The 22942-nt window shown below is 40.2% G+C and overlaps 1 protein-coding gene across 1 annotated transcript; it reads left to right on the plus strand.

The window, feature by feature from the left end:
• The first annotated feature begins 21239 nt into the window (after window positions 1-21239).
• LOC116113348 (histone H1-like) lies at window positions 21240-22284 on the plus strand. Its single transcript, XM_031399496.1, has 2 exons — window positions 21240-21498; window positions 21589-22284. The coding sequence occupies exons 1-2, from the start codon at window positions 21319-21321 to the stop codon at window positions 22282-22284; spliced, it is 876 nt and encodes a 291-aa protein (XP_031255356.1). The 5' UTR covers window positions 21240-21318.
• Window positions 22285-22942: the final 658 nt, after the last annotated feature.

Raw genomic sequence — 22942 nt, forward strand, 5'->3', positions numbered from 1 at the left:
AAGGGAAAGAAGGGTTGGAATTTCTTTACTGTGAGAATAGTTCTTTGTTATGCAAGTTGGACTTTGAAGTTCATGGATTAAAATTTAAAGCCTGTGATCTTGTTTCTCTTAATTTTAGATTAAGCTTAGATGTTGCTGGCGTTTTGTTTTCTACAGGTACTTCTTAAATGTCATCATTATGTTAAATACCCAACACAATGGTAGGAAGGTTCTCAGAAACTTTACTTCATGCAAGGCTTCAAACTTCTCAGGAGCATCAAGCTGGTCCCTACCATATGAAAAGTGGCGAGCTCGTTCAGGAATGTAATGTGGCTCATCTCTCTCGAGCTTGAAGCAAAATTCACCTGCTGCAAATTGAGCTAATTCATTGACAAGATCATGCATAATGAAATGTCCTTCATTACCACTTGATTGTTGAAAAAATGACCTTGATAATAGTTCATCAAAGTACTCATGCCCTTCCTCTGTCTACCGCAAAAAGCCTTCTGCCATCCATAACAAAATTAACTTCTCCTTTTCAAATACATAACCTTTGGGAAACATTGAACAATAAGAAAAGCATCGTTTTAGAGACGAAGGGAGATAGAAGTAACTCAATCTCAAAGAAGGAAGTATGTTGCTCTTATCAATTGGTAGATCCCATATTTGTTTCCGGTGGCTGTGATATCGTTTTTAGCATTTTGATCTGCTGAATTTTTTTTGGTTTAATCCAAGAGAACAAGAAAGAGGGAAACAGAGAGATGGAAGAAAAGAGAGACAAAGAAGAGAGGAGAAAGTGAAAAAAAAAAATGGAAATACGGAGAAAGAGATTTAATTTAAAAATTTTGTGAAAAATTACTATATCGCCCTATAGCAGACGGAATCCCTAACAGAACATGACGGAAAGTGGCTGTTTGTCATTTCCAAACCTTTTGGGTATCACTTTGTCTTTACGGCAAACTTTGGGTAGCTGTACGTCGTTCGACCCCTTTTTAATTCTTTATTGTATTTACATTGCATAGCATTTGGCATGCACACTACACTGCTCTATTGATATAAATTTGATGTGTTCATTAACTGTTTTATTTCTTAAAATTTAATGTCCATGAGAAGTGTTAATACTGACCACTAAGCATATGATTGTTAGTATAAAAGCTATTTGATTGCCTCAGCCATTTGAGCATGGTTAAATGGTAAAGATCTGTTTTTTGCTTTGGGTTTTTCGTTTAACTGTTATTACTTTGTCTACAAATTTTTCTTTTGAAGGAGTTGTGAGTTGAATTGAATTGAATTGAATTTGGATTTGGATTTGGATTTGGATTTGGATTTTGAAAGAGTTAATGGTGGGGGTGCAATTGTAAAAAATTAAAACTACACTGAACAATACGGGTACTCGCAGGTCCACCCGTACTTGTATAAGGTAGGGTACAGGTCTAACCTTTTAGGCCTATTTAGAACCGACCTGTTTTGGGCTTGTACCTGTTGGGCTCGACCTGTACTCACCAGGCCCGCCCATTTTGCCAAGTCTAATCCTAGTACCAATGTTTTAAAACGCAACCCGGGGTGAAACCTGACAAAGTTGTTGGGTCCCAGGTTGACCTGTTGACAAAAACTTTTAAAATTCAGCAAATACACCCCTAATAATTATGTTAAGTCCCTATAGGCTTGAAATTTAGCAAACACACCCCAAATACAAATCGGTCGGCGACACCCCAGATGCAGCCCCAATCGTCCCTTGAGCTCGTTCCCCTTAAAATATACCCAAGATCTGGCCGAAATAGGTTTGATTTCGGTCAGATCTCACCGACGCTGGCATCGGCATTCCAAGCCAAATCTCATCGACGCTAGCGTCGATAACCCTCTCCATCACCCATAAATTACTCCCCTCTTCCTCACGACCAAAACCCACATCACCCCACCCCCGTTAGCCTCGCCAATCGTCGGCAAAAGCCAGTTGTTGCCGTCACCATTTTTGTTCGATTTTCGGTCGATTTACTCACCGGAAATCAACTATGTCGCCATCATTGCATTTACCGTCACTTTCTCTTCAAAAGCCCCAACATCCCGGCCATCAATTGTCCGCCAATCATTGTCCCAAATCTTAGGGTTTTGGGTGAATAGGAAAAATGTAAACCCAGCCCGTTGAAGCTTCCGAGTCTCGGTTGAACTGGTTAAACCGGCTGGGCCGGACCGGGTTTTAAAACATTGCTTAGTACATACATGTTTCGACCTGTTTTTGCTTGCTATTGCTATAAGTCTAACCATCATCATGGGCGATGGTGAGAGAGTCACTAAAATAAGGACTCAATTCAGATTATTAATTTATGGTATATTAATGCATGGCGTCCATTTTGTAATGTATATAGCCTAATTTAACAAAGATGATAATTAAATTTGCGTACAAGTTAATACGTAAACAAGGATATGTAGGATTAGTTTGGGATTGTTTTAGCTTTAATTTTAATAAGCTTTTATTCAATTTCAAAAATAATTTATAATGTGTTAGGTAAATTAGATTTTCAAGTTGCTTTGATTTTTAAAAACTTCATATGTGTTTGGTAAATTTTATTTGTAAACTGTCTTTATAGGCATAATGACAAAAAATGACAGTTTATTTATCAAAGTATTGTGTAATTATCAAATTGTATTTTGATTTAATAAAGATTAAAAAGAATTTACATTTATTTTTTAAAAATTAAACTAAATAGAAATTGTCGTCAGTGGTCAAGCCGTCGCGAGCAGGTGGTACTTGGTAGTCACCAATGACACACATTCGTGGTCACACCACCCTGTCAGTCCAACTTTTATTTATTTCATACTTATTATTAAATCATGTATTTAATGAATTCAATTTTTACTTGACTTCATTTTGTAAGTAAAACTATAACATTGGTATATTTGTCATTTTACACATGCAAAATCAACTTTGAAAAGAATTTGGTTTTCAAAAACTACTCCTTTTATAAAACTGGTTGTAACATAATTAGCTTAAAATTTAATGAGATTTAAAAGTCATTTACCAAACATTTTTATTATTGTAAAGTTAAGAATTAACTTATCAAACTTATTAATTCCAAAGTTACTATAATTTCAAACGCACTCATAATATGCATGGTTGTCTTTTTGTAGCACAATGTTATAAATTAAATTCATGAAGATTTTATTTATTTATTTATTTTTGATAACCGAGGTGTTTCGGCCAACTTGCGCGCACCTCAACTAATCATCGGGGTCTATTGAACACCCTATAAGCCCAATGGGCCAAGTAAGTCACAAATGTAATAAATGACCACTTTGTAGGATTCGAACACAAGACCTCTAAGTAACCCACCTAGATGGCTAAAGTTTTGCCGTCCGGCCACAAGACTAGTGGTGAATACATGAAGATTTAACATGTGTTTCCAAAGGATGTATTATGTTTCTTACAAACCCCTACACAGATTTGATTGGTGAAGCTCATTTTGATGAGTAAGAAGCATATGAATGTGTTTTTTATATTGAATAATTAGACTAATTCATGTTTTAGTGCTTTGATCCATTTAAATCAATCTAAGAACCATGGTTTTAAAACTCGGCCTAACGCGGCCGGTTCAATCGATTGAACCAGGAACTGGTGATGAGTTGGGTCGTTCGACTAAAAAACCGAAAGTATTAAATGACCTAGTTTGAACCGTGGTTGGACCAGATTTTTTATTACGAACCGCTGGTCCAATCGGTTCGACCTAGTGGTTGAACCGCATTTTTATTATTTTTTTTATATGTCATGCTGACATCAGCATAATGACATCACGATTCGTCCCGACAGTTGAACCAATTCAACTAGCCAACCCGGTGCCCTAGTGACCTGACCGAGTCACTCCCCAAGTCGGGTTTTAAAACCTTGCTAAGAACTGAATCTCAAAACTATTCCAAATAATATCTCTACTTAAGCATATGATTGTTCAAAGTTACTGTCACAATTTGACATCACTTCATCAATTGCAATCATGGAAAGCATATTGGAATCATGAGCACATTTACCTTGTCGCAAAGACTTTTTGATATTATAAGATGTAGCTTTAACACAATGTACTGAAATTTTTTAACGCCAATAAGTTAATGTAAGTTTAGTGATTAATCCTGTTATGCCTAAAAAATTAGAGCTGACGCGAACTTACGTCAACTAGCGCCAATCAGAGTTCAAGAAGGCTTTATGCCGTCCAGGAGCTACCATGTCGTCAAAAGACAGAAAGAGTAAAGCTATCATTAACTCGGCAGACTCAGGCTTTATCTATGAGTGGATGGGAGTCGCCTACCTGTCCAAACCATATGCGATTTGTGGATATCTACCATGTAATCAGCCAATGGGAAGCATAGTAGGAATTGTACTACACCTACTCACTTGTAGACTTGTAATCATTACCCTAAAACCTTATATTATAAATAGAGGGCTCCCTCTCTCATTTTTTGGATTCTGATAAAAAACCTGCATTCTGATTGTAACATTTTATTCTCAAAACACAGATAACTTGCGAGAAAGAGACTGACTTGATATTCTCTCTGAATAATCAGTCACTTGTACCTCTGCTCGCTATTCGCTATATGCGACCTCCTGTAACCTCATATATATAAAAAGAATAGTGGACGTAGAATTCACTTTAAGCATCTGAACCACTTTAAAAATCATCTTCCATTTATTTCATTGCATTTTCCATTCACATGTAATTTCTAAGCCAACTTAGCACTTTGCACGTGCAAATCGTTAGTGTCAAAATCTATCATCAACAGTTTGATGCTAGAAGGAGGGCAGTGATTTAGTATCCGCTCTTTATCAAGAATCTCTTATCAATCAACTCTGCTTGATGACAAATGGCTCATGTTTTCGAAACCGAGCGAACTAGCCCCAACCTCGAGGAGATCCCCCTGGTACAGGACGATACTTTTTCTGAAGTACCTCCCATTCCGTAGAATATCGCAGTTGATTTTCCCTTGAGCTCACCGCTTGATCCAACTGTGAGGAGTTACTTGGAGAGGTTTCACAATAATCTTGAAACGGTTAGCCGAAGGCTAGACTGTTTAGATTAGGTCGTGCCACCCGATTCTGATAAGGCAGTGCTGCCACCAAAGATGCCTGTAGGTCACGCTAAAACACGGAAATGGGCGAAAACCCATGCCGCGTGCACTACGACGTGTAAAGACAAGGGAAAGCAGGTGACAGATAATGGGCCAAAGGGCTCTAAGGGACCAACGAATGCCGGTTGTAAAGCAAGTAGAATACCTGTGGCTTTACGACTTGGCAATATGTCACCTCATGAGCCGTCTAACGCCAAATCGCATGGGCACCCCCATAAGAGTGCAAGGCAGGGAGATTCCCTTCATCGCTGGCGTGATGGTCCTAACCATCACCATGAGGGAAATGCCCACCATACACGGGTTGATTCTGACCACTGTGGAGGTTAGGATAGCTCCCTTGGCCATTCAATCCTATGTATGGCTCCAACCAACGTGTGTCGAGGCATGTCGAATGCTCTAGTCGAGTTAAGGAAGAATCTGACCTGCGGTCTTTCCTTAACCGCAATCGTGAGGGTCGAACACACATTGCGGAAAGCGATCCTCAGATAGCTCTGCTTCCTTCGATTGGGAAATTACAACGAGCTCTGGATCAGCTTCGAGCTCAGCATAATGAGTGTGGGCGAGCCACTGAAGCATCCCCTTTTTCTTTAGCAGTGTTAGCTGCTCCTTTCTCGTCAAGGTTTAGAATGCCCGATATGCGAGCATTTGATGGGAATTCTAATTCACAGGATCACCTCTATGAGTTTAACAACCTCATTGAGCTTCATCAAGTTTCCAGCTTGGCCAAATGTCGCTGTTTGGCAGTGACTCTAACTGCCTATACCAAGCGTTGGTTTAGATCGCTCCCGTCAGGGTCTATCAACTCATGGCAGCATATGAGTTCGTTATTCTTGAGACACTTCCAGGCTAACAAGAAGTTCTCAATGTCGTTCAGCTATCTGAGCAACATACGGCAAGAAAGAAATGAGTCCCTCAAATCCTATATTGACAGGTTTCACAGGGAGCTGCATAAGATGCTTAATACACCCGAGGAGTCAGTTCGGACTCTCATTATTGCTGGGGGTCATCCTCAAACCGACCTATGGAAAAAGTTACAATTTGAAGACGACATTTCCCTTACCCGCTTCTACAATCTTACTGAGAAGTACCTCCGAATCGAGAATTTCGTGGTTCCTCTAAATCACCACGACCCTAGTCCTTCGACCAATGCCCTTAGCTAGGAGGAAGAAGGTCGGGGGAGAATAGTAAGAAAGCTGATTGTAGTGACGATCAGTGAAAAAGAAAGAAGTAGCAGTTCGAGCCCAAGAAATCTTTTGCCCAGGTTCTCCATCGCGATCGCTACTAGAATCAGTATACTCCATTGAATGCATCGGTATCAGCTATTATGGACAAGTCAAAAGAAGCTAGTCTACTCGAAAAGCTAGAGCCCATGAAAAATCCCTCTGCGGCAAGAAACAACAAGAAATATTATCGTTATCATTGGGATAACGGGCACCATACCAACGAGTGACGGGCTCTCAAGCAGGCAATTGAAGACCTCATTAAAAAGAGGCACTTCTAGGGATGTATATGAGTCGAGTCGAGCCAAGCCGAGTATCTCAGTACTCGAGCTTGGTTCGTGATGAACAGTGACGATCTTGAGTTCAAGTCGAGCTTGGTCGAGCTTCAATATCAATGTTCGAGCTCGAGCTCACGAATTATAAGGTGTAGTCGAGCTCGAGAACCAAAAAAAAGATGTAGAACTGAATGCAAAACTCGCCCATAATTCAACACAATGTTCCATTTCTAACACCAATAATCTTCCAAAACAACAATGAAATGACAAGTTTAAAGTTGTTGGATGAAATATGCATTACAATTGTTTGATATATTTGTTGGATGTACATATGTAATATGCATTTCTTGCACAAACACAAGTGTACAACTACTAAAGTGTAGTCACTTGACACTTATACATTACACTTCATGAAGCTCTGTACAAACACATGAAGCTATATACAAACCAAAAGTACACTCCATGAAGCTATGTGCCTACGTCCAAACACATGAAGCTATATACAAACACAAAAGTACACTCCATGAAGCTATATACAAACACAAAAGTATACTCCATAAAGCTATATACAAAGACAAAAGAGCAGAAAACTAAAGCAAGAAATATAGACTTTGGGATAGCCAAATCTGAGAACACAAGGAGAGAAAAACCCTAAGCCACCCAAATCAGAAGAAAGGCACCAAAGCCACCCAAAGCTAGGCCTCCCACCTGCAAAGTGAAAATACAAAGGAAGCAAATAATTTGCAAGTCAAATGTTTGCAATTCACCATTCACCAAATCAAAATCAACACAGCAACATCACAATATCCCTCATAACAGCAATCACCATTCACCAAATCAAAATCAAAATCAACACAACAACATCGCAATATCCCTCATAACAACAATTACCATTCACCACTAAATCGTCATAACAATCACACTTCTAACATTACTTGCAATTCGCCATTAAAACAAACAAATCAATAAACTAATAAAACCTTTAATGACAGGTGAAGTACTAAAACAAGCTATATATTTACAAACCTGCGGATATATGTTAGAGGGTCAAACAATCTTCTCAATCCCTTCCGATGAAGAGATAGGAAAGGTAATCTTCAGTGGTTCCTCATCCGTCTAAAACATATATAAGAAAAAATAAGAAAGTTTAAGGTTAGAGTAAAAGAAAAGCATATTCAAAATAAACGAGACATAAAACAGTAATAATTTAAGGGTTAATTGAACTTACTTCGTCAATCTTCATTAGTCCGAGGAGATTGCGACACCAATCACTTTCACATAGTAGTGCTTGCATTGTGTTCGAAGACAGTCGAGATCGGTAATTGTCAATAACTCTACTTCCCGCAGTAAAGGTAGCCTCCGAAGCCACTGTGCTAATAGGAACAGCAAGTATAACACGAGCCACCTTACATAACATTGAATATTTCAAACTATTTGCTTGCCACCACTTTAAAGCATCAAACGCCTCATAATCCACCTAACACTTATAACATGGCTCTTTGAAATAGGAATCTAACTCTGATTTTTCTGGGGCAACAGTTTCAATTACGTCCACATAATTCATTAAATCTAACCAACCAGAAGAGTCATCATCTGCATTCATCCCACTCCCATTCCTCCTCCCCCTAACCTGCCTGGTTATATGCATATGTCGAACAATAGATGATTGACTGTCGGCCACATATTCCCTGTACAACTCGTACAAGGCATCTCGAACTATTGTAGAATGAGCCCGTGCTTCAAGATTACCATAAATCTTGGGGAAAGCATAGTCCAACACTCTCATTTTTCACCTAGGGTCCAGAACAGCAGCTATAGACATCAACAAATTACACTCCCCCCAATATTTATCAAATTTCCCTTTCATCTTCCTCACCAGGGTCCTCACAAATTCATTTTCATCCTCAGCATGTTTATCCAACAAAACTTTCACCTTACAAAGCTTGGCAAGAAATCTATTTGATGTTGGATATTCAGACCCTGAAATGATGTTAGTGGTAACATTGAAAACCTTCAAAATTTCACAAACTCTCTTTATTTTATCCCAATCTTCATCAAGGGGACAAGAAGTGAAATGCTGGTCTCTTTCAAAGTATCTTGGAAACACCCGTTGGAATTTTAATGCAATTGCCAACATGTCATCATTTGAGTTCTACCTCGTTTTACAATCCAATATCAACTTTCTGTGAGGCAACTACAATTGACACACAATTTCTGAAAAGATTTGTAGTCTACTCTTCGATTGATTGATGTAGTAGACATTATCACGGACGTCTTTGATAATGTGCCTAATCTGATTAAAACTATCTTGCACCATTGTATTTAATATGTGCGCGCAACACCTAACATGAGACCACTTTCCCCTGCAAAGAAGCTTCTTGGTTACAGAAAAGTTTTCCTTTAGAACCTTGATTGCCATGTCATTAGTGGACGCATTATCAATTGATATCGTGAAGACTTTGTTCTCAATTCCTCATTCCCGCAAATAGTTAAATATGCTATCAGCAATTTGAACACCACCGCGAGGAGGCGGTAAACGAACAAAACTGAGCACACGTTTGTTGAACCTCCAATTAGTATCTATCCAATACCTCGTCACAACCATGTATTCAAGTTTCTAATTACTTGAATTCCACAGATCAGTAGTCAAACTAATTCTATCAATATTCTTCAAAACAGCCTTCAACCTCTTCTTTTCCATTTCATATTCTTCAAAACAGCCTTCAACCTCTTCTTTTCCATTTCATACACCTTCAGACAATCATTTTTACTTGTGAAGTGTGATATTTTTTCCCAACCATGTGTCCTATATTTTAGCAAATTATTAAAACCCTCTTGCTTGACAACTCTGAATGGGTGCTCATGCATAAGCACCCATTGCGCTACTAGTTCCCTCATTAGAACCATCTCAAACTTCTCACCTATAAGAGGAGGCAGCGAACTACATGCTGCCATTGCATCTGCAGTTGGAAAGTTCAACTGTTGCTGTTGATTATTAAAAACCCTTCGCCTTAAACACCCCTTCAAATGTCTAGCAAATTGAGTAGTGCTTCCAGTTGCATTAATGGACAATTTGGTCTTACAATGGATGCATTCTGCCTTCTTTGTATTATTAGGTTGAAGAACCTCTCTAAATTTTGCCCATACGGGAGATGTCTTCGCTCTTTTCTTCCTTTGGAATGGGTTATCATCATCATCATTTTCTTCTTGAACAGTTGGGCTAGTACCACAAGTTGCACTTGTAGTTGGATCCGGATTACTTGTTGGGGTTTGAATTGGTGAACTTGAGTCAATCAACGTGGGTTGGCTACTAGATGAGCCTTCCATACCTATAATGGAAGAATAAAGCAACTATTAGCATTTGTATGAAATATAAATATCAAGCAACTATATATGTAATTGAATGCATTTCAACCTATTAAAGTACAAGAATAATGTGAGTGTAACTGTGTAACGTGACTGATAGTGATAGGAACCCCGACTGTTTCCACTTCCAGAATTCAATGACTAATGCAAAATTGATTTTTCCAAATCTAAACCAGGCAAGTAGATTACTCTAAATCAATAGACTTACAATTTCTGCCTAAACCCAAACTCTCAACTCCAACACAAAGATGATGCAAAACCAAACAAACTAAAACTGCAAGTCTGCAACCAAAATCATCCAAAATGACATAACAACAAAAAAGCTTCCAAAATCCAAACTTTCAACTCTAGCACAAAGATAATGCAAAACGAAAACTGCAATTTTCAAAAAAAATTAACAAATGCATTTAAACTCACTTAACAACTGGACGAGGGTCAAGATCAGGAGCTTTAGCACGATGGAGATGACAATGAAGCGAATGGCAGTGGAGAATGCATCGACTACGACAGCGTGATTGATTTACAAAAATGGTTTTGAGTAGTGATTTCTGAATGGGATGTTTGGGTATTTTAGAGCTAAGGAAGCAATTGGAGAGTGGAGATGACCATGACAATGTATGGCAACGACAGAGTCGTCGTCGATGACGGCATGGGGGAGAGATTTGATTTTTGATGTCGGGGTCTCAAGGACTTAGAGTTAGGGTTCAGTTGAATGAAAAATCCCAAATTGATTTGGGTTTATCGTTTATGTCTGAAGTGTGAATGGGTGTTATTTGTCATTTTTACAACTTAAAAATAAAACAAAGTTTAAAATCTTACAAATTGGCCCTTGATGCTCGTTGAAGCTTACGAGCCTAACAAGCCAAGCTTAGCTCGGATCGAACTCGGCTTGATACTATTCACGAGCTGCTCGAGCTCGAGCTCGACTCGATTGGCTTCGAGTCGAATTCGAGCTTTTCGTGTCTCATCCCTAGGCACTTCAAGGAATATGTAGATGTTCTAACTCCCGTTCGGTAGAAGGATTAAAGGGACGAGGGAAAGAAGAGTCGTGGTCGCAAAGGTCTTCATCTTGTTGGGATCATATTTGGAGGACTAGACCTCACGGGGAATTCTCGAAGTGCTCAAGAAAGGTACACTTGGGAAGCTCGTCGTGACCCCGTAAGTGTGATGAGCAAGGCATCGCGACCTGCTAAGGTGTGCAAAGAAGAAGAGATTACATTCTCAGAGAAAGATGCAGTGCGATTGCATCACCCCCATGAGGATGCACTTGTTATCGCACCTAAAATAGGTTAGTGCGAAGTCCACAAGATGCTAGTGGATAACGCCAGCACTGTGAATATCCTATTTCAACGAGCTTTTGAGGAAATACAACTGGATGAGGCAGATCTCAAGCCCGCCTCTATCATTCTTTATGGTTTTACTAGGGACCATCTGATTCCTAAGGGAACGATTGCACTTCCTGTCACTCTAGGTGATACCCACGAGGTGACCAAAATGATGGAGTTTTTGGTAGTAAACTGTCTATCCACATTCAACGGCATTTTGGGACAACCTCTACTATGGAACTTCAAAGTCGTCACCTTCATCTATCATCTAAAGATGAAGTTTCCCATTCCCATAGGCTATGGAGAAGTCAAAGGATCCTAAAGTGAATCTCGTGACTACAATGTAAGGGCAGTACAAATGGCATGCAAAGGAAAAATAAGGCCGGTACACATTCTCGAGTAGGCTATGGTGATCAGCATGATCGAACCACAGTCGAATCCAGTTGAAGGCATCATAGATCCTCGTGTTCAGGATGAGTATTCCCAAAGTGAACCTGTTGAGACTTTATTTGAGATATTGGTTGACCAAAATGAACCGACTCGGGTGTCAAGGATCGAAAGCAATCTCAGCCCCTAGTTCGCTGCCAACCTAACGAGCTTCCTCAGACAGAATATTAATGTTTTTGCACGGACTCATGCTGACATGGTTGGGATCAACCTGAATGTGAAGTGTCATGCACTCAACATCGACAGCGCGATCAAGCCGGTTCGCCAGAAAAGAAGAGCCATGGACCCAGAATGTTATGTTGTTCTGAAAGTTGAGATGGATAAGCTCTTCTCAAATGAGTTCATTCGGGAGGCTCATTACCCAAGTTGGGTCGCCAATCCTGTGTTGGTGAAGAAACCCAATGGCAAGTGACGAACTTGCATTGATTTCTTTGATCTCAAAAAAGTCTGTCCAAAGCACAGTTTCCCTCTGCCCAGGATCGATCAGCTCATCGACGCCACCTCTGGGCACGAGCTATTAAGCTTCATAGATGCCTATTCAGGGTATAATCAAATCCTAATGCACACATCCGATAAAGAGCATACCTCATTCATTACAAATCGAGGACTATACTATTATAAGGTCATGCCCTTCGGTCTGAAAAATGTTAGGGTAACCTACCAGCGTCTAGTTAACTGCATGTTTTCCAAGCAGATCGGGAAAACAATGGAAGTCTATGTTGATGACATACTTGTCAAGTCTCATGTTGCTTCAGATCACATAGTCAATCTTGCAGAGATGTTCGACTTACTCTAAAGATATAAAATGAAGCTTAATTTTCTTAAGTGTTCATTCGGAGTATCCTCAGGGAAATTCCTAAGGTATATGGTTAACCATCGGGGAGTTGAAATCAACCTCAAAAAGATCCAAGCTCTCCTAGATATGAAAAGTCCCACTAATCGAAAGCAAGTTCAAAGCTTGAATAGGAGGATAGCGGCTCTCAATCGCTTCATATCAAGGGCAACAGATCATTCTTTGCCGTTCTTCGATATACTTAGGGCCAATAAGAAGTTTGAATGAACTTCAGACTGTGAGCAAGCCCTCCAGAGTATAAAAGAGCATATCGGAAAGCCACCTCTTCTGTCCAAGCCTCCTCCTAAGAAAATCTTATTTCTCTACTTGTCCATCTCTTAGTATGCAATCAGCGCAACTCTAATTCGGGAAGAGGGCAGAGTTCAGTGGCCTGTATATTATACAAGCAAGCGACTACTAGATACCAAGACTTGGTATCCAGAAATAGAACGATTGGCTTATGCCCTACTAATCACTTCCAGAAAGCTGTGACCTTATTTTCATGCTCACACCATCCATGTTTTGACTAACTATCCACTCAGACAAGTTCTTCAGAAGCTGGAGGCCTTTGGTAAGTTGCTCAAGTTGGCTATGGAACTGAGTCTGTTTAATCTACATTAGAGACTGAAGACAACAATCAAAGGGTAGGCTATTGTTGATTTTATTTCAGAGTTCTCTTACCAGCCAGATAGGGAACCCGAACAGTCAGCCAACAAGGTTGTCCAAGAAACTGTTCGAAACTTATCAACTTGGAGCCTCTATATTGATGGGACTTCGAATAAAAGAAGAGTCAGAGCTGGTCTTCTGCTCCTCAGTCCCGAAGGGACCCGCATTCATGGAATCCTTAGGTTTGGGTTCAAAGCTACAAATAATGAGACTGAATATGAAGCGTTGCTTGCTGGTCTGGGACTAGCAAGAGAAATAGTGTCGGATGCAATCAACATCAATAGCGACTCCCAACTAGTTGTCAACCAGATTTTGGGAAACTTTCAAGCCAAAGAAGAAAATATGATAAACTATCTAAAGAAAACCAAGGCCGCACTTGAGCCTTTGAAGCATTATACGATCAAGCAAATCCCGAGAGACAGTAACTCTATCGCAGATGCCTTGGCAAAAATAGCCTCATTACCGGATTTTGATGCTCTAGACAGTATTCTAATTCGATACATCGAGGTTCCCAACATCAACTCACCTAAGTAAATCATAGCTACAATCGATTCTACTTCCTGGATGACTCTGATCATTCAGTATCTCTGAGATGGGACTCTGTCCAGCAGTAAAATTGAGGTGAGACTTCTACAAACTAGAGCTGCTCGTTACACGTTTATCAGAGATTAGTTGTATAAGCTATGGATTAGCACTCCCCTCCTTTGATGTGTAACTGATGATAAAGCAAACTACATCATGAGAGAGGTACATGAAGGGATATGTGGTAATCACACTGATGCACGATCTCTTGCTAATAAGATTGTTCGTTAGGGATATTATTGGCCCCTACTTCACGAGAATACTTTCAACTTCGTGAAGAAGTGTGATAAGTGCTAGAAGTTCACGAACATCTTGCGAGCTCTTTCTCACTAGCTAATAACAATGACCAGTCCCTGTCCATTCTCCATGTGGGGAATTAATCTTATCGAGCCCATGTCAACCGGTGAAAGAGGCATCAAGTATACAATGGTCGCAATGGATTATTTCACTAAGTGGGTCGAAGCCGAGCCTTTGGCCGCGATCACTACCAAAAAGCTCAAAGAATATAGTGTGCCACTATAGGATTCCTCATACACTCATCTCTAATAATGGGAAGCAGTTTGACAATGAGGAATTCAAGTAGTTTTGCGACAAGCTAGGGATTCATAAGAAATTTGCCTCCATAGCAAGATCACAAGCCAATGGTCAAATTGAAGTTGTCAACAAGACTATTAAGCATACATTGAGGGCCAAGCTTGGTGCAGCTAAGGGCAATTGGGCGATAATCTCCTAGAGCTTCTATGGGCGTATAGAACAACTCCAAGAACCTCTACTTTAGAAACACCCTTCTCGATGGTTCTAGTGGAAGAAGGAACTAGTTCATTCCAGAGGAAATGTTTCAATGAAACAAACAACGAGGCAAGTTTAGACCTAGTTGAAGAACACCGTAACAAAACTTGGTTAAAGATATCTTCCTCTTAGGAACGAGCAAAAAGATTCTTCGACTCTAAAGTCAGGAGAAGAGATTTCTGGGTTGGTGACCTTGTTTTGGAAGAAGTCCTTCTCGGCACCTAACTAGGAAGGTCCCTATCGCATCGCTAAGGTAATATGGCCTGGAGTGTATCACTTCAAAATGCTTAATGGTTCCGAAGTGCCACAAGCTTGGAATGTTGAACATCTTTGCTTTTATTATCAGTAATTCCGAATTCGCTTATAGTTCTGATCATGTTTACTTGTAAAGTTTTCGCTGTTGTAAATTTCATGAATAAGATTGTTCCAATTTTCTTCGAAGAAACACTTACATTGTAATCTCAAGTCTTTAATAATCTTGTTATTTGTAATTTTTTGCGAGTTCGATGATCAAATACGTTATATTTGTTTTGTGAAGTGCTTACCTATAAAAGTAATATCACAAGTAGTCAAAAAGTTCCTTTATATATATGTTCAATGAATATGTACAAAGAGGCAACCAAGAATTTTAAAAAAAAAAAAAAAAAAAGCAGGAAAGACTTAAAGCAAATAGGGGAGGAATCAATGGTCTTCGTCCCCGAGACCCCTTGTTACGACCCCTTGATCCTCTGGTTGGTCACCAACCACCGGATCATCTGTTCGATCTACAGGAATGTCTATGTCTGGCTGATCTTCTTTCGGGGGAGGTTTTTGTTCCTCTTGCTATTCGACCTCTTTGGCTTGGAGCATAGAAACAAGAATGGCCTGGTAATCATCAAAGAGGTTAGAGATGTCCATTTCAGGATTTCTTGCCCACAAGCTGTAAATAGCTTGGATTGCCCAATGGGCAGCCTTCCTCTCAAGCTTAAGATTTTGCTGCTTCATCTGTTCGGTCAATGAAGTGACTCGCCCCTAAAGCAGCTTGAGGTCCGTCTGCAGCGCCCTCTTCTGCTTTTTTGTGTTCTCCCATAACCGAGCTCGATTCTCTTCTGCCACCTTTACGCTATCAGTGCTCTCCTATAACTCATTTTCTCTCTCGCTCAACTCCTTGGTGAGCTTTGTCACGGTTTGTTGGAGCCCTTTTTTGTCATCATCTTTCTTCTTGAGCTCCCCCTTTTGAAAGTCCACTGCTCGAAGAACAGCGTCTCTTTCAGTCAGGTACTGATTCTCTTAGATGCGAGTCATTTTTGCCTCTACATCTACAACCGCAAGATCTTGCTTCAGGTTGGCATTCTCCTCCTTCAACTCGTGGAGTTTGCCAGCAGAGTCCATGTCACTCTTCTGCTAGGCCACGGTTAGTGCGAGGAAAGACTTTACGAGAAAATAGACAAAAGTTAGTTTTTTTAGATCTTAAAAAACTAAGAGATCGGTTGGTACTAAAAAGTTCTCGAAGAAAACTTGCTACTTTACCTGACTTAGCAATTGAAGTGCGATGGCCACCAGGTCAGAGGGTCAGGAAGCCACGAACCCATCAAAGGTCGTGGCAAGTTGGCATTCTAACAGGGTATATACCACCAGCTGCAAGTATTACGGTAATTGCCCTAGTGTATCTAACACAGACGGGTCTAGCCTTGAGGAAACAAGCACCTCATTGGCCCGTTGTTTTCCCACTCTCCTTTGAGCAGTTGTGGTCATTCCCTCTCCCCTACGTGAACTCTCGGGGCGGCCAGAGTGCCGAGGGCGTCCCTCGAGGGCATCCCTAAGTGAAAGACATGGTAGGGCCGAGTTCTCTCTGGGAACACCTCGAGGCCCTCTAGTTCAGACTCTAACTCCTCATTGGTGGGTAGTTGCTTTCTCTTCCTAGTCTTCTGGCCCACAGTGTTCTTCTTCGAAAGGCAAGCGGCTACAGGCTGAGGACCTTCTTCGCGTCACTCTGTGGTTGGTTTCCTTTCATCACCGATCTGTATCCCTCCCATGGGGACATCATTGAAGGTCACTCCAATCAATTCTAGGGAATGTGAATCCCCTAATTCTCCTTGATGTCTTCGGGACCCTTGGTGGCATGGTTGCTACACGACATGAAAGTGTGTCAGCAAAGAAAGTTTTTTTAACAAAAAGATAGAGTTCTCCAGCATGGGAAGGTACTTACGAATTGAAGTTTCCAAGGACGCCTTAGGGCTAAAGAAACCTGTACTTTCGTAAATTGGCAATAATCATAAGCAGCTTTGCGTCGCGACTTTGGTCAAGTAGTAGACCAAATGCCTCGATACGGCTAAAGTCTACTAAAGCCAATAACTTGGTCGTCTTGTTTCCTGCAAGAAAGCGAAGGGTACGTTAGCCTTACTTATTAAGGAAAGGATAAAGATAAGTAATAAACAATTTGGAAAACGGAAAACCTACTCGGCTCTCTAAATTTACTAACACCATCATACTCAAAGAAGAAATATTTGGTTTTGTAAGCCCCAACATTGCTAGGGTAACCAAATGTCCCTCCCTCAATCGTTGATCATTTTGAGAGGTAATATGAATCCTTATCTTTACTCCTCTTCAAATAGTAAGCGCAGCCGAGCTCCACAGTTGTGAGCTCACCGAGTTTGTGTTGGCCACATGCAATGTACATAGCGACTGCTATCATATATGCATTGGGTGTTAACTAGAACGGTGCGACCTTGAAGTGGTTGATGATCGACCTGATGAAGGGGTGAAAGGGTATCGTCACCCCGCATTTGAAAATTGCTTCTGAGATCGCAGCCATCCCTCTGGAGGGTCCTGAGCAATGTGCGACCTGTGCTGGTAGATGTTTATGTTGATTGTAGACTGATATACCGCCTTTTAAATTTCATCCGCAGTGGCTGTTGATAGTACTGCATGTCCAAGACCCCCGAGGCGCCCGGTGGCTGCGAGTTTGTCCCTTCGGCTGCTCTTAAAGTCTAAAAATGTGCGACATGCAAAGATGACTCAGTCTCTGTATACATTGTCTCGTATGACGACTTATAAGAACAAAAAGAAACCCTAGTTTCAACCCTGGAAACCCTAAAAACTCTTAAGGATGATTTCTCAAAGATCTGTGCCATATTTTTTAGCTCTTAAAAGTATTCCATTTTGAACACTGCCCGCGAATCTACGTTGTGTAATCCTAGCAGAAATCTATTCCCACCATTGCTGTGAAAAACTAAGTTTTTTAACAAAAATGAAAAAGAGAAAAGGAGAAGAAATTTTCTTGACCTCTGGATTACTGGGAGTAAACGTTCTGTCATAGCGACGAGTGCACATCAACCAGGAAGAGGATGAACTGATTTCTTGAGTATGAAAACATTGTTTTTTCTCTCTGGAAACGCAAGTTCTATGAAAAATGTGGAATGAGCTTAGGGTTTTACAAGGAAGAAGGTTACGCTTGGCTTCCCTTGCAAGCAACGTTTGGGCAAGATGCGTTTCTAGCCGTTAGATGCAACCACGTGTCATCAATACTTGTGAAGAGTAACTTTAATGCTTCGTGGAGATCAATCGACGTTTCTCTCCATTGGAGACGCCAAACTTCAGCGTGGTTATCTCCTACACATTAAATGCGCACTTATCCGCATTTAATGCTTTAAAAGAGAATGTCATTTCAGCATGCCTTGCATTTAATGCTCATGGCTGACACTTATTGCACAAAGACACGTCTGTCAGATAAAGTTAATTTTATTAATCAGGACAATTGTTAAGCACAATGGATAAACATCTGAAGAGGTAGTTTGAAAAAATACTCTTCCTCATTCATCAAACTCAGAGCGAAGTGATTTCCAACTTTCGACAGCAAAATACTCTAAGTATTTTTAGGTTGCAGATGACAGATAGAGTTTGAAACACATTGGTATATCACTGGGTAAGATCCGACATAGGTCGCTAAACATTTTGGGACGATCACCTCAGGTCGCTTGTGTAACTCTCGAAGATCCATGTTGCAACCTCTATTCTGTTCACTGGTTAGATGAAGTCATCGACCTTGTTTTGGTTGTTCTCAAGTAATAGTTCTAGCAGGTGCTCTTCGAAACAAGTCAGGTCGTGGCATAATCATGAAGTTCTCAAGATTCAATTCTTGAACCTCAAGAACTGGGGAGCTTCTGTTATGCCTAAAAAATCAGAGCTGACAAGAGCTTATGTCAGCCAGCGCAAATTAGAGTTCAGGAAGGCTTTGTGTCGTCCAGGAGCTGCCACGTTGTTAGAAGACAGAAAGAGTATAGCTGTCATCAACTTGGCAGACTCGACTTTATCTACGAGTGGATAGAAGTCGCCCACCTGTCCAAACCCTACGCGATTTGAGGATATTTGCCATGTAATCAACCAATGGGAAGCGTAGTAGGAATTGTACTACACCTGCCCACTTGCAGACTTGTAATCATTACCCTGAAACCTTCTACTATAAATAGAGGGCTCCCCCTCTCATTTACAGGATTCTGATAAAAAAAACCCGCATTTTGATTGTAACCTTTTTTTTCTTAGAACACAGATAACCTGCGAGAAAGAGACTGGCTTGATATTCTCTCTGAATAATCAGTCACCTGTACCTCTGCTTGCTATTTGCTACACGCGACCTCCTGTAACCTCATATATATAAAAAGAGCTATGGATGTAGGATTCGCTTTAAGCATCTAAACCACTTTAAAAATCATCTTCCATTTATTTCATTACATTTTCCATTCATGTGTAATTTCTAAGCCAACTTAGCACTTTGCACATGCAATCATTGGTGTCAAAATCCAACATCAACAAATCCGATCTCCTCTAATAAGAGAGAACGTAAGAGGTTGAAACAAAAACAATATTTACGAAAGGTTTTGCACGAGAAGTATCAATGCATATTTTCACGTTAAATTCTTGTCAAAGAACAAGGAATATGCCACTGTTTTTATCATTGCCACTTGGTATATATGCCTTGCTGTTGGTTGGAAAATACTTGTTAAGAATACTTGATGCGTCACTTCTTAAAAAAATTTTCAAACTGAACGGTTGAGATATGGTATTGATGATAGTTTTGAGAGTTGTGATAATTTTATGCATTAAGAGTTCATTATATGTACCTTTTTCTTTCATGGGTTGTTTGTGAAATATGCTTGTAACTTTGTGCATATGGAAATAGTTGAAAGTTCAACAATTAAACTCATTTTTCTAAGTAAAATTGGATGGGAAAATCAAGATTCATGCAAGTCCCTATTTCATTATGAAGTTTGCTCATCGTTTACCTATTAGTTATTCAAAGAAGTAAATTTAATTAAAGTAGATTTGCTAGATTTACAAGAACTAGAAATGAGTTCATTGGTTTTTTTAGATCAACAAGCCATGGATCTTTCCGATATTAACTATTTCTTGAATGTTTATAGTTTTGTTTAGGTGAACTGGCTAAGAAATTTCACAAACCCAACATTACAACTTTACTATTCTACTATTCTGCTATTGTGTACACATGCATACCCAAATTTGATTATGCATGCATGCCCAATTTTGATGCTTTAGCAAGCTTTTGTTAACATTTAAAATCACAAAAATCTTAGAGATTGAATGCCTATTGACATCTCTCAAAAAATTCTAATGCATATAGTCTTATTTGTAACTCGAGCTTCCAAAGAATTCAATAAAGTTAGGTTAGGATATTTTACCTTGCATTTCTACACAATTAATTATCTTAGAAAAAAAAAAGATACCCTTTTATAACATAGTTGTTGCATATGGTAATTTTGACAGGAGTACGAGTTGTACATACTAAATATTATGCAAGAGACTACATAATTGTATGTGATACTATGTACAAGAGACTTTCATATGTTTGAAGTAATATTGTTTTTATTCAAATCAATATTATTAGTGTTAAATTATAACGTGTGTTTCTTTATAATTTTTTTTTTCTGTCGTTAATCGAGTGTATTATGTATATATTACATTGGTATAAAAAGATTGATTATAATTCTAGTTTTGATTTTCTGCAAATGAGATACATAGCACACATGTTGAACATGCTTTGAATCTTAGCTGTAAGAACATGGTCAACTTCAACAACATTTACATCAATAGTTTTCCAACCAAATCTTTTCGGATTTTTGTAATTCTTGAACCAATGGATTCCTTTGTTTACCTACTATCAGAAGGAACCAAAAAAAATTGAATTGGTTTTGAGCATTCTTCTAAAATTCATTAAAACCTCAATAACATCAAACTAAACCCTAGTTTTGACCATTGCAGCTTCAAAATCAAATATCTCCTAAATTAAAAAACTTCATGACACGTTCAAATATTCATTAGAAAGCTTATAAAAATATCTTTCAAATAAGAAAAATTTCAGAAAAATCCAATAAGTATAGCTCCATTTATGCCCAGATCAATCAAGGCTAAAAGCACACCTAAACTAACCAAAACACCCATAACTCCATCCCCCAAATCCATTTCATTTATATTCCACATTTTACAACCGTAGATAGCGCCTTATCCAAGGGTCCATATTTAAACTTGGCAAAGGCAGCGATCCGTGTCTTTGTCCTTTCAACCAATCAGCTTTCAGCTTTTGATACCGTCCCTCTCACACTGGACTATTTAAATCCCTTGGTTTCATCACTTTGTTCTCACACAGAAACGAAATTAAAATTACCAGTTCACCACCACCATCCTTCTTAGATCCAATTTTTAATCTTGAATTCTCTTCAATTCCATTCTAAATGGCCACTGAAGAGCCCACCGTCGCCATGGAATCCGCTCCCGAGCCGGCTTCCGAACCGGCCGACGAGAAACCGGCCAGCAAATCCTCCAAAGCCAAGGCTGCTAAAGAAGCCAAAGCTAAGAAACCAGCTGCTGCTAGGAAGCCTAGAGGCCCTCCCTCTCATCCTCCTTATGAAGAGGTATCATTTTGTTGTTATTGTTATTATGTTTTCAGATTTGAATTTTGATCTTTAGATCTGACGTGGCGTTTGTTTGTTGTTTGGTTTCAGATGATCAAGGACGCGATTGTGACTTTGAAAGAGAAGACTGGTTCCAGTCAGTATGCGATTACTAAGTTTATTGAAGAGAAGCAGAAACATCTGCCGTCGAACTTTAAGAAGCTTTTGCTTTTTCATTTGAAGAAGCTTGTGGCTTCTGGAAAGTTCGTGAAGGTAAAAGGCTCGTTTAAGCTTCCGCCAGCTAGGGCCGCCGCTCCTAAGCCGTCTCCGGCGGCTGCTCCGGCGAAGAAGAAGAAGCCGGCTCCTGCTGCCAAAACCAAGGCCAAAACTCCTGCTGCTAAGCCTAAGGAAACCAAGACTACTAAGGCAGCGGCTAAAGCTCCTGCTAAGGCTAAGCCTGCTGCTAAGCCGAAAGCAAAGCCTGCTGCCAAGACCAAGGCGGTTGCTGCCAAGCCAAAGGCCGCTCCGGCTAAAGCTAAGCCTGCTGCCAACTCGAAAGCTGCGGCAGCGGCTAAGCCGAAGGCTGCGCCAAAGCCAAAGGTTGCAGCGAAGCCTGCTAAGGCTTCGAGAACCTCGACTAGGACTTCTCCAGGGAAGAGGGTGGCTGCGGCTCCCAAGCCAGCTCCGAAGAAATCTCCGACTCCGAAGAAGGCGCCGGCTAAGAGTGTGAAGCCGAAGAGCTTAAAGTCACTGGCGAAGACGAAGGCGAAGGCAACGAAGACTTCTGCAAGGAAGGGAAGGAAGTGAGGAGAGAGAAAAGGGTAGTGTTTGTAGGAATAACTCTAATACAAAGCCAAGGTTGGAAGCAGTTGGATAACTTTACATGACCAGGGAATCGCGGCAACTACCCGAAGCACTGATGGGAGATCCAAGTAAAAGCGCAAGTAATGGTTTCCTATGAGCTAGAGCTAGGGGAAAATGTCGGTATTAAATATGATCATATGCAAATAGATCTAAGTAGCATGGGCTTCTCCACTCATGTTTATACTGGGCCGGATTGTGACGGTTCTACCACTTTTAGCAAGTCTGCTAAGGAACGTCCGAAGGAGGAGTTGGGCTCGATTCAGTGCATAACTCGATCCACGAGGGAGACATAAGGCCTGATAAGGAAGAAGAATTCGAAATGGATTTCAGACTGCCAACTGAGCCTTGCCCAAAGCCCAATTATTATGGGATTATTAACAACTATTTAGTGAGCAATTCATTAAACCCAACTCCCTCTAGTGAGCAGAGTTTCAAATGGTCTTTTAGGAAAAAAAATTACAGGACATTCCTTATATTGTCGAGCTTCCTCCAGAAGATGGCAGCCGTGAGCAAGAGTGTATAATTATGGTTTGTGTGAAGCCGAGGCTAAAATATGTCTTGAGTCCCTTGCAAAAGCTTTAGTTGTATCCCACCCCTTTTT

The sequence above is a fragment of the Pistacia vera genome, unplaced genomic scaffold, assembly GCF_008641045.1.
Source record: "Pistacia vera cultivar Batoury unplaced genomic scaffold, PisVer_v2 Contig678, whole genome shotgun sequence".
NCBI lineage: Eukaryota > Viridiplantae > Streptophyta > Magnoliopsida > Sapindales > Anacardiaceae > Pistacia > Pistacia vera.